The sequence below is a fragment of the Carassius auratus genome, chromosome 19 (genome assembly GCF_003368295.1).
Source record: "Carassius auratus strain Wakin chromosome 19, ASM336829v1, whole genome shotgun sequence".
Taxonomy (NCBI): Eukaryota; Metazoa; Chordata; class Actinopteri; order Cypriniformes; family Cyprinidae; genus Carassius; species Carassius auratus.
The window spans coordinates 15762960-15775595 of NC_039261.1; the positions used below are offsets into that span (position 1 = coordinate 15762960).

Sequence of the window (12636 nt, forward strand, 5' to 3'; positions counted from 1 at the left end):
AATCATACATTATTGATTCATCTTTCAAATGTTCTGTTCTAAAATCATTTAGATTTTTATAAATTCTTACAAAATACAATAGATGCTTTAGTCACCAATGGTCAAATCCTAAACGATCTGTTGGGGGTCTCGCTTGTCTAAATAGCTGAGAAAGCACTGGTAGCTTGTCTGTGGAAAACATTATGATGTTCCTACTGAAGTCAAAGCCACACGTCCTCACCGCCGAGCTCGTCTCCAGCAGAGCCTGCTGCTTTCCTGAAGAAGTCAACACGCAAACCTCATTCAACAAGACTCACACTTGTAAAAGGCTGCTCGTTGACAAAGCATTTAAACTGATATCAAAGCAGTGTTTATATTTTTGAAAATGAAATGGTTGTTTAAGATAGTTGTTTAACAGAGAGGCATACTAAACTGCCAACCTGTCTGTTTGTGGCTGTTATGTTTTGAGCCCAAGCTAACTCAGTCATAAAGATATATGTCCTTTACGTCGCACAAGCCTTATTTTTTAGGAAAAACAAAATGTAAAAAAAAACAAAAACATTTAAATTAATTAAACAATTGAACTACGTGACATTATAATATAAAACCTATACTAAAATGTTCAGAAAAAAAAAAACATCCCCGTTATTGCACAAAGCTCCGTCTTTTGAATTACCTTTTTATGTGTTTTATAATAATTGTAAAACTTTTAACGTATGCAATAATATAAATCCATTAAACTCTGACACTACTTGATCTAAAGGTATCAAAATAACTGCAATATATTCAGAATATTATTCCTTATGATGCACAAGGCATGGTTCTTCATATTATGCCTTTATTGTTTTTATATACAGTACTGAATCCATATTTTCATGTTTTATATATTGTACCCACTTAAATTCAACTCTGACACTATTTGAGATTGTGCCTTTGTTTTTATATACAGTAAAAACAAAGTTTATATAGACATATTTTTCATATGTTTAATATACTGTACCCACTTAAATTAATTAAACTCTGACACCGTTTGAGATAAAGGTATCAAACCAACTTCACTTCCTGTACAGGCAAAAAGATGCCGGTTGAACATTAAAACCATTCCGACGGTCCGGTCTGTAATAATAACAAAAAATGTATTTGATTTTGATATCTTTAGTTTTACAACTGACATCATAACCCACGTCACTCTTATTATAATGGACGGTTAATGAATCGTTTATGGTTGTATTCGATCACACTTACGCATTCTGAGTATTATTAATATTTTTATAATTAATTTAATACTTAATTTACAAAACACAATCTTTTCATTTTCCTTGAATAATACTACATAATATTTGAAAAGTTCACAATTTTGTTTCTCAGCCATGTAAGCAATGTTGTTGGTTTACGTTATCACGTCAGTCTATCAACAATGAATACAGAAATCACATTTTAATTTTCTTAGTATTTTAATTCACAAATAAATGTATACATGGTGTGGGGGGAAACAAATCAACAAAGATCTTTGGTACCTCCTTATGTAACGGTAATGTAATTTTTATTTTTATTTAATGACCAGCAAATAAAATATATTTTTTTCACACACATACCAGTTCACAAATGTTTTGTAACGAAATCTAAACAAGTACAGAAATCTTGACTGACTGAATGAAATATGGAAGGGTTTATATGACCAACCGCTCAAAACTTCACCAATAAATACTTTTGTACTCCACTCAGCAAGGATACTGAAGGGAAGAAAAAAATTCAAGAGTGTTGAAATTTACTGACATCACAAGACTAAGTCACTTTGTGTGGAACGTACATTCATTTCTCAGCTCGTCAGTGCTTTGCGCACAGGCTCAACACTAACTGAGATGACATGAACAGAGCTAGAATTGCATAGTGTGTCCTTGAATCTTCCAGTTTAATCTGATGTAACTGGGCTTTTTATTTTATTTTACATTTTGAATATGTTAAACACATTTATTAAGCCATCAACACAAAGTCATGTGATCAGTAGTTGAAACAACTGAACATGAAAACTGTCCAAACTGAAATCACACTGAAGGAGAATCCCTCATTGGTCATGACATCATTTATGTGCACATTCCTAATTAGAAGTTAACGGAATGTTAAAGGAATGCGCTTACAATGCTGGATAAATTAACTTAAAGAAAGCTAGTGGTGTAAACTTAAGTTAAAAGATACATGTGACAAATTCAAGTGTTGTGCAAAAGAATAAAAGAAAATCCGGGTTCAGATTACATGAACCTTAAACTCAAATAACAATGTTAGTCTTAACTCTGCGTCTACAATTCTAAACTCTTGAGTAGTGAAGATGAATAACAAATCATACATTCTTTGTTTGGTGCAAACTATGATTTGTGGGATTTAAACCGAAGAAAGAGGGTGACTGGAAAGAGTACAAGCAGACTTTACCCGATACAACAACTTAAGGCGAGAAATTAAATAAAAACACCCAAAGAAATAGCATCGCATTACAACTGCTGTTTCACCGATTTCAGCAATCTGCCTGTTACGATTCTTTACGTTTTATCAGCCAAACAGAAACGAGACAAGCATTTAGTGGACAAACACAGAGCATTCCGACACAGCAGCAACATGCCCCTCTAAATGCAAATATGGAATTTTCTTGGGAAAAGTATGGGATAAAGCAAGCCACATAAAAACCAAAGATTATAAATGCAGCATAGGAATCATGTTGAAGGCACAATCTTCCCTGACACAATGAAACTCCCCGGGAGCAGTCAAGTCAGCGGTTCCGTTGTGGACACAGATTCGGAAAACAACAGAGGCTGCCTGCCGACGGAGGGTCGGGGGTCTGGTGGAGGCGGGAAGGATTGTATGTGTCCTGGCCGCCCAGCAGCAGCAGCGAGACTCAATCCTGGGCTGAGCAAACCTCTCTGGGACTCTCGGCCTCTAGATCTGGAGCAGAGTGGCACGCTGGGCTAAGAGCGGTCTGTGGAGTCTCTGCGCTGTTCTGATGGACAGGGCTGCCCTCCTCCGAGTCTGTGGCTTCTGATGGAGACCCCGCCTCTGTTTCTGGCTTACTCTCAACACCTGTGGAGACACCCTCAACCTTCTTACTCAGCTCGTTGCGTTCTATCTGTAACGCACGGCAGAGCATTTCAAGTCGCTGCACCTTCACCTGCAGGCTTTCGAAATGTTTGTCTCGTAGCGTTTTCTACAGAGAGAAAAGATACGATTTTTAGCTGGTGTAACAAAGCTTGAACAGTCAAATATGACAGAATTTGCAAGACAACAAATCACCTCCTCTGCCATTTCCAGCAAGGCTTTGTTACTACTTTCCCATCGTGATCTGTACATGGATGTTTCCTTCTCCAGCTTCTTAATCTTCTTTGTCATCTGTGGGACCATACAAATTCAGATGAAATCACCTTTACGTAAGGGTTTAGAGATTTATGTTTTGTGTTGGGAAATATGTAGCAATGCATGAACACAGTCTAACAGTTTCTTTGGTGTTAGTTTAGCTTTCATTACCTTTTCCATCTCTTGTTTGAATGTTGTGAACACCTCGTTGCTTTTGGAAAGAGTGTTTTGAAATTCTTCAAACTTCTCTGTGTACAACGAGAGCTGTATAAGAGCAAATAAAAACCTTTTAGCCTCAGTGGTTAAACACATGAAGCAGTAACATGTGAGTGCCGCTTGACAGTGTAAAAACCACCATCACAATGTAAGGGAGTTTTGAGTAGATTCCAAAAATCTATGTAATGCCATGCCAAGTCGAGTGCTGTACAAGTGCATATACAGGTGCTGGTCATATAATTAGAATATCATCAAAATGCTGATTTATTTCACTAATTCCATTCAAAAAGTGAAAATTGTAAATTGTATATTATATTCATTCATTACACACAGACTGATATTTTTCAAATGTTTATTTCTTTTAAGTTTGATGTTTATAACTGACAACTAAGGAAAATCCCAAATTCAGTATCTCAGAAAATTAGAATATCGTGAAAAGGTTGAATATCGAAGACACCTGGTGCCACAGTCTAATCAGCTTATTAACTCAAAACACCTGCAAAGCCTTTAAATGGTCGCTCAGTCTTGTTCTGTAGGCTACACAAACATGGGGAAGACTGCTGACTTGACAGTTGTCCAAAAGACACCTTGCACTAGGAGGGCAAGACACAAAAGGTCATTGCAAAAGAGGCTGGCTATTCACAGAGCTCTGTGTCCAAGCACATTAATAGAGAGGCGAAAGGAAGGAAAAGATGTGGTAGAAGAAAAAAAAAAGTTTACAAGCAATAGGGATAACGGCACCCTGCAGAGGATTGTGCAACAAAACCCATTCAAAAATGTGGGGGAGATTCACAAAAAATGGACTGCAGCTGGAGTCAGTGCTTCAAGAACCACTACACACAGACGCATACAAGACATGGGTTTCAGCTGTCGCATTCCTTGTGTCAAGCCACTCTTGAACAACAGACACTGTCAGAAGAACATCGCTTCAAAAAGGACTGGACTGCTGATGAGTGGTCCAAAGTTATGTTCTATGATGAAAGTAAATTTTGCATTTCCTTTGGATATCAGGGTCCCAGAGTCTGGAGGAAGAGAGAAGAGGCACACAATCCATGTTGCTTGAGGTCCAGTGATGGTTTGGGGTGCCGTGTCATCTGCTGGTGTTGGTCCACTGTGTTTTCTGAGGTCCAAGGTCAACGCAGTCGTATACCAGGAAGTTTTAGAGCACTTCATGCTTTCTGCTGCTGACCAACTTTATGGAGACGCGGATTTCATTTTCCAACAGGAATTGGCACCTGCACACAGTGCCAAAGCTACCAATACCTGGTTTAAGGACCATGGTATCCCTGTTCTTAATTCGTCAGCAAACTTGCCTGATCTTAACCCCATAGAAAATCTATGGGGTATTGGGAAGAGGAAGATGCGATATGCCAGACCCAACAATGCAGAAGAGCTGAAGGCCACTATCAGAACAACCTGGGCTCTCATAACACCTGAGCAGTGACAGACTGATCGACTCCATGCCACACCGCATTCAGGCAAAAGGAGCCCCAACTAAGTATTGAGTGCTGTACATGCTCACGTTTTTCAGTTTTCAGTTGGACAAGATTTCTAAAAATTGGTCTTAAGTAATATTCAAATTTTCAGACATACTGAATTTGGGATTTTCCTTAGTTGTCAGATATAATCATCAAAATTGAAAGAAATAAAGAATTGAAATATATCAGTCTGTGTGTAATGGATGAATATAATATACAAGTTTCACTTTTTAATGGAATTGAATGGAAATATATCAACTTTTTGATGATATTCTAATTATATGACCAGCACCTATACATGTACGTTATGGAGGGTCAGAAAAAAAATCGGTGCGGGTTTGGTAAAACATGAGGTTGACCGAAAAAAAAAAAAAAGAGAAGTAAAATATTAATATTGTGATAGTTGTTACAATTTAAAGTAACTAATCTATTTTAATATATTTTAAAATGTAAAACTTTTTTTTTCTGGATTCTTTGATAGAATTTGTTTAAAAAATTTTGTAACATTATAAATGTCTTTACCGTTACTTTTGACCAATTAAATGCATCTTGCTGAATAAAAGATACATTTAAAAACTAATATCTGGAGCTGTCTTTTAGGTGCATGATCTATCTTATGTTCCTCACCTGCTGTTTCAGATGGACTTCCTGTTGTTTCATGAGCTCATACATCCTCTGCGACTCCGCTGCCTCTTTCAGGAGCTGAAAAAGAAAGAAATTACAAACCATATAAATGTTAATTATTGACTGGAAGCTATTGCCCAGAAAGCATAACCACATCAATGGATACATACTGCAAGTCTCAATACAGTTTTAAGGCTGTAGGAACTCACAAAGTCTTTCTCCTTCTGATGCCTGTCCCCTGAGTCCTTGAGCAGAGCCTGTGCCTGATGAAGCTTAGCATCCACCAGCTGTTGCTGCAGGTCTTTCTGCTTGAACACCTTGTCAATATGCTGAGAGAGAGAGAAAACATCTCTCTTAGGTACAGTGGCTCCCAAACAACAAGTCATACTAAAATATGTCACTGCATTCTATAAAATATAATACCAAGTTTCATCTGCAAACAAATTATGATTGAGTAGCTCAGCTGTTAAGTCATTACAAACATATTTTTCCTTCATCCTTTATTTTGGTGTCTCTCACCTCCTCTCTGAGCTCATACTGCTCAATGAGCTTCTTCAGTTTGTCAGCCAGCTCCATGTTCTCCTGCCTTAGGTTTGCATTACGCTCATTGTGCTGCTCCATCTGAACTTGGATGTCGTTCAGAGTCACCTGGAAATGGGAAGTCACTTCCTTCCTTTTCTCCTCCTCCAAACGGGCTCGCTGCACACCATCCTCCTGCCAAGCACAGCAAACATCAATCCATTTATCTCATTATGTAATATATAATGCAACAAGCCTCTAGTTATGTGAAAAGTGGAGTTAGAGCAGATGAAACAGTACTTAGAGCAGCAGGGAGGGAAAACTGCCAAGGCAAGATCTCTGCTCTGATTACCTCCGAATTGAAATTTTGCATTAGGCAGACACCACACAGATGATGAATTATGCTAAACCCTCCGAGCGCAAATAACGGTTATCATGTTATTTGCATTCATATGGAGTGAGTGTACCTTAAGTGTGCGGTTGTGTCTCTGCAGTTCTCGACAGAGACTCTCCAGCTTGCTGCGTGCCAGGATGGCTTTGCTGTTCTCGTTTCGTAAGTGGTCCTTCTCCTGGATCAGCTGCGTCTGCTTCTTCTGCAGAACCCGCATCTGTTTCTGAGCATTACGGTGCTCCTCTAGCTAAAAGAAAGCAGGACAGGCACATTACTCAAATTTGTTATATTACTATATTATTTGAATCATAAAAATGACTATTAAAGGGGATCAAAACTGCATGTATTGTGTGAATTTTGTGATAAAATGGAGAAGATGAAGTAAGGACACAAGTAAGGACTTGCTTTTATAAGCCAATTTAGATTACAGGCCAATACTTCATAGCATTCCAGGGAATTATAGTGGTGATAGCATGAAGATGTGAAACATCTTTAGAAATCTATCACTGAATTAATGTGGAAATATGCACCAAGGAAACCCACGCATTTCCTAGTACTGTATTCACGTAAACAAGCTCAAGCCCAGTCAGTTGAAATGCTAAATCAGCGCATCAGGACACAACGGCAACTTTTTTTATTGTTTTATTTTTATCCCCCAGTTCCATTTATGATGTAAGTAAAGGCTTTTTACACCCAAAAAGGTAGCTTTTTTTCCATCTTCTCTCTTTTACACAACACATGACCTGAGATGATGACATCATCATGTCTTACCAGCTCAGCATACTTCTTGCAGAGACCACCCAGCTTCTCCTCTGGAGTGCTCAATGTGTTGAGGGTCTGCATAAGAAGGGTGATCTCCTTGCCTAAAACACACAAGCAAAAAAATGATTTTAGGTTAAGAATTGGGCAGGTTATCGACACAGATTTCACTATTAGATTTGATTCTGACAACATAAGCCCTCGATTAAATTTGATTTAGATCATGATCAGGAATATTTCAGGCAATTGTTAAAATTATGCTTAATTGCATAGTTCACAACTTTAATATTAATGTTTAACTGACAAGAAAGCCCCAATTAAATTGCTATTACTTTTTTGATATTTTTAATCCACACTCAAATAATAAACTGACAGTTTACATTTAATTTGCCAATTTAAACTTTCTGATTATATAATTATGTTTCTGCTCCAATTCACCTTGAACTTCTTCACTGAAATATAATCATATAAACAGTCACTGTCATAAAAACATGTTTTGGAAGACAATGTACAAATAACAAAGCTTTATTCACATTTCAACTGAAAACAATTTAATTTTGTTAAAATGGTCATCAATATTTTCACCCTAACTGAAAGCCTAGCTTAAAAAAAAATTATATATATAATAATTAAAAAAAAACTCCCAAATTATAGGATAATTTGGCACAAACACAAACCATTCTGCAACTTAAAGCCACATTAGAAAATTCGAGCAATAATTGTCTCTTCTCAGTTGTGTAGAGATGCAAGAATCACAGATCACACAGAAGTCACGATGCAGAGAATTTATGCAGCAAACTTAAAAATTTGCAACCTTGCTTGGGGATATGTTTCACTCTTACATGAAACTCCTGATCGCCTGGATTCCTATAGGAATGACTGGGTTTCACACATACATACTAATATGACAATTAGCTGCTCATGAAACATTTCTTATTGTCAATGTTGAAAATGGCTTTTGTGGGGGAAAGAATGATATATTTTGTATATTTTTTTGGATGAAAAGAATTATTTGAAATAGAAATCGTTCATAACAGTATAACTGTCTTGTCACCGTTTAACTGTACCAGATAATTTAAAAGGCATTTACAGTGAGTCAAAGGTAGGTGTTGATGCATGTTCAGGCAAACACATAGACTCACCCAAGCCTTTCACTTTCTTCTTGTCCTGCATCTTTTTCTGATCCTTCTCAGTGCATCCATTGCCATTCAGCTTGGCCTCCTGCTGCTTGCCGTCCTCCTTCTCAGACAGCCCATTCACTTCCACACCATCAGGCTGGCCGTTGGTCACCACCGTGTCCTCACCACCAACACCACCACCCTCATGACAATAGGTGCTGAGGATGTCCTCCAGCTGTCGGCTCAGTTCCTCAGCCATGTCACTGGAGGCAGAATTCGCTTCAGCCTCTGCCACTGAACACAAGAAACATGGGAGCTGAGTGAGAAGAAACATGGCAGTGAATAATTGGACACTCTAGGACACACTTACAGCCTTCCCCTGCATGAAAATTGTTGGTTGGTGTGCCATCCGGCTGTGTTACAGCTTCTTTAGGGCTGTTGGTCATCTCAGAAGCAGAAGTGCTCTCCTCTGTTTCATCTGCACTGCTATCAGCTACCGGATCCTTCACCTCACTGCTCTGCATTGCTAATCTATGAACAAATCCCAAAACAACACACAGATAAACGACTACAAGACATCATATTGCATTTTATTAGCTCGAACAGTTTCGGTTTCAGTTCAGTTATAACGAATCTACTGTGTGAGAGACTAGCAAAACAAACGAAGATGACTGGTTAACTCACTACATACAATATCATAACACGCTAATCACTAAACGAAGACTACAGATCACACTTTGCACATGAAGTCGATTGTCAATCGTAAAATGCTTCGTGAGAGTTTCAGTCACTATCAAGTGACAGACGTCAAAAAAAAAAAAAAAAAAAAAAAAAAAAAAAACCGTTACTTTTAAGTGACGGTTTAAACCGTAGATAAACATTGAAGTGTAACTGAGAGCTGCTGCTGTGTAACATCTCGCTCGACTAGTTTAGCAGAGATGGCTAATCAAATGCTCAGTTAAACATCTGCTAACTGACTTGACGCGCTCTTCTACCGTTTTACAGCTTCAAAAAACAAACAGCTTCAACGCGTCTGTGCTGTCAGCTAATAACCGTTTAAATTAATACCAGTGTTTTAGTTTGGTCCAAGAAAGCCCTTCTGATGTTGGTCACCACTCTTTACCCTTCCCAACTGCTTCTTCCAACTGACACCGGAAACGCCAGGGAAACACTCGAAGATAATTGGTCGAACATTTGCAAACTTCCGGTGTATAAATGTTTTATTACTGTTATTGTATTGCAGTGCTTTATTATGTATTTTTTCGTTATTTTGTTTTTATATTAGCCTTGATTTAATATTGCTAGAAACTTATTTCTCAATAACGCCGATTTGGGCGATAGTGATGGCGAACCGAAGCTTTGAATCAATTGAACCAATTGATCCGTGCTCGAAACACCGGAAAACTAATAGAACCTGCTAGTCAAAAGCTGTAAAATGAATAAATAATAAATAAATCAATAACTGTAAACATGAAATTACACAAATGAAATGTTTCGATAACAGAGTCCTCATTTTCTGACATCACAAGTTCCGACCCACTGATTCAGAACAAAAGATTCGAACTAAATGTTTCGAATCTTCTTCGTGCCGACAGCGCCTCTCATCCGCATTGTGGGTCAGTGTCGCCGCCATATTGGCGCGGGCAGCTCTTTGTCAGAAGACTTGTCTAGAGTAAACATGCCTGATTCGTGTGCTGCCTGGGGCTGCAAAAACCGCCGCACAATACAAAGCAGACACCGCGGAATTACTTTCCACAAGTAAGAATGTTGATTCTGGTTGTATTAGGTCATTTTTACATGAACAGAGCCATACTATTCGTTGTTAACGATAACAGTCGCTAACGGTGAAAGCTGAGACTGTATAAGACACACGAGGTGAAGTTCTTATGAGCTGAAGTTCTTATAACGTCTCTGGTTGTGTTATAGTTTATAAGGATTTATTATAGTGGTCCATCTCGACTTTAACAACACATCGCCGTGTTTTGAGCAGCGCCACCAAGCCACGTAGCTGTCTACCTAAACTTTCAGCTAAAACACATTACAGAAAAGAAACGAAGCCAATTGAAACTTTGTGTTTTTATGTGATATGACGTTTCAGGTAACGTTAGGTAAACAAAAAAATAAATAAATAAAAGTGACAGTTTCACTTTCCTTGTTATTTCAGCTGATAACACAGTAACAAGATTGTCGTTGTTTATTACTTACATTATTAGTTATCAGAAGCCTTTTCTACTATTAAAAAAAAAGTATAGTATACAAAATATTTTTGTCACGTGAAACCAAATCCTAAAATGGCTTTTGCTTCATTTACTTTACTGAAAACTGTTCCAAAATCTCCATAGCTGTACTAAATACTGACATCATGCAATTTATTACTGTTTGGACCTTTGTTAGGAAGAAACATAATGCAATGAACCTGTTTAAAATTTAGAGAACCCATGGTTTACATTATGAACCGAATTGACCAAGACTTTTCATCTATATTGCCATTTTTCTATAAACTGACTTAATGACAAGCAACTTGTTTCGGGTGAGTGATTGACATATTGTGAATCTGACGATTGTTCGCTGGCTGTCTAACTTTTCTCTCGCTTTGCAGGTTTCCTAGGGAGAAAGCATTGAGGAGGCAATGGGAAATAGCTACTAAAAGGAAGGGTTTCTCCGCCAGCCACTGCTCGGTGCTGTGCAGTGAGCACTTTAAGCCACAGGATGTGGACAGGACAGGTCAAACTGTCAGGATTCGAGAAGGAGCTAAACCATCCGTCTTCAGTTTCCCAGCTCATCTACAAAGAGTAGGTTTACCATTAGAGTACACAATTGTGATCGCTTGTCAGGAGGCTCAGTTATAAATGTTTCTTCAACCTTAGCCGGTGGCACCCAGGAAGACAAGAACATCAAGGAAAGCTGAAGAGAGGCCACAAGTGGACTGTTCTCAGCAGATACAGGAGACTAAACCTCTGCCTAATGTTGTGAGTATTTGTGTGAATTATGCAGCAAAAAGCTAGAGTGATGTGTTATAAACATGATAACATAAAAATGTCATCTTCCTTTCTTCTAGGACCACTCCTATGCCTTGCCAGCAGATCCCACTGATCTAAAGGCTCGACTCGGGGAAGCCTTGGCTAGAGTGGAGAGTCTGGAGCGAGACATGAGGAACGTGAAGAAACGAGAACAGAGGGCAAAGAACATGGTGCTAGCTCTTCTAGAAGACCTCAACGGAAAGAACGTCATAAATGACGAGTTGAAACACAAGCTCAATTTCTACTCGGGGAAGATGAAAATAAAAAGTTGAACCGTGTGGCGGATGAGTTGCATGGATGCACAGCCTGGTGTGAAAGTGATGATGTTATATATGTTGATATGTATATTTGATTTGTCTATAGTTCCGGTGCTTTGGTTTGGTGGGAAAAGACTCGAGTCTTGTGTGATATTCATTTGTTTTGTGACAATTTGTCAGCCATAGCCTAGTCATGCCTTTTTCTTTTCTTTTTTTTTTTTTTGTATTTTAAAATATTGTGTATACAGGAATGGATGAATATGAAAAAAGTATATTGAAATAAATATTACTACAATATTGTCCGAGAAATATTGAAAATGTGCTGTAAATGTAACTTTTTTTTTCTGACTGCATTATTGTAATACAATTATCAATAAACTGTTTTGGTAACTTAGATTTTGTTTTTATTTTTGAGGGGGGGGGGGGTAGATACATGGATTTTTGAGTTTAGATTTGTGGTTTCTAATTTTGAGAAATGTTTTAGCAATCTGCAAAAAAACTGCACTACTTTATATGCCATTATAACAAAATAATGAACAACTTTTCATAACATTTACAACTATTTCCATATATGGAACCTATTCTATTGATCTATCTATTGCATACCTTTGAATGGTGTTTTATCAGAAGCTAGCAATATGGTTTATTTTATGTATATTCACGGTATATCATTAAACCAGTGGGGTCAGTTAAAAGGGGCTTAAAACATGGTACTACACTTATTCAAAATAGCGTTCAAACAGTGACATCTTGCCATCTTAATGGTCATTCTGTACAGATCAGAAAATTGGGTGTTGGTTAAATCTTCAGCATCTGAACTAATTCAGCCTGTTACATCCACTATTTGAGAACAACATAAATGCTTTTGTTTACTATAGTAATACTGACTTATAATACTGACTACTGATAGTAATACTGCAACTTAAACTTGAAAAT

The 12636-nt window shown here is 37.7% G+C and overlaps 2 protein-coding genes across 2 annotated transcripts; one reads left to right on the top strand and one right to left on the bottom strand.

The window, feature by feature from the left end:
- Positions 1-1414: 1414 nt before the first annotated feature.
- On the bottom strand, positions 1415-9599 carry LOC113119557 (alpha-taxilin-like). The gene is made up of 11 exons (XM_026289118.1): positions 9492-9599; positions 8794-8954; positions 8448-8717; positions 7318-7409; positions 6623-6793; positions 6156-6350; positions 5846-5965; positions 5640-5714; positions 3490-3582; positions 3259-3354; positions 1415-3172 (listed from the first exon to the last, which is right to left on the bottom strand). Exons 2-11 carry the CDS (start codon positions 8945-8947, stop codon positions 2867-2869), a joined length of 1572 nt encoding a protein of 523 aa, XP_026144903.1. The 5' UTR covers positions 8948-8954; positions 9492-9599; the 3' UTR covers positions 1415-2866.
- Positions 9600-10023: 424 nt separating this feature from the next.
- si:ch73-130a3.4 (THAP domain-containing protein) lies at positions 10024-12094 on the top strand. The gene is made up of 4 exons (XM_026289121.1): positions 10024-10181; positions 11023-11215; positions 11291-11392; positions 11482-12094. The coding sequence occupies exons 1-4, from the start codon at positions 10102-10104 to the stop codon at positions 11713-11715; spliced, it is 609 nt and encodes a 202-aa protein (XP_026144906.1). The 5' UTR covers positions 10024-10101; the 3' UTR covers positions 11716-12094.
- Positions 12095-12636: the final 542 nt, after the last annotated feature.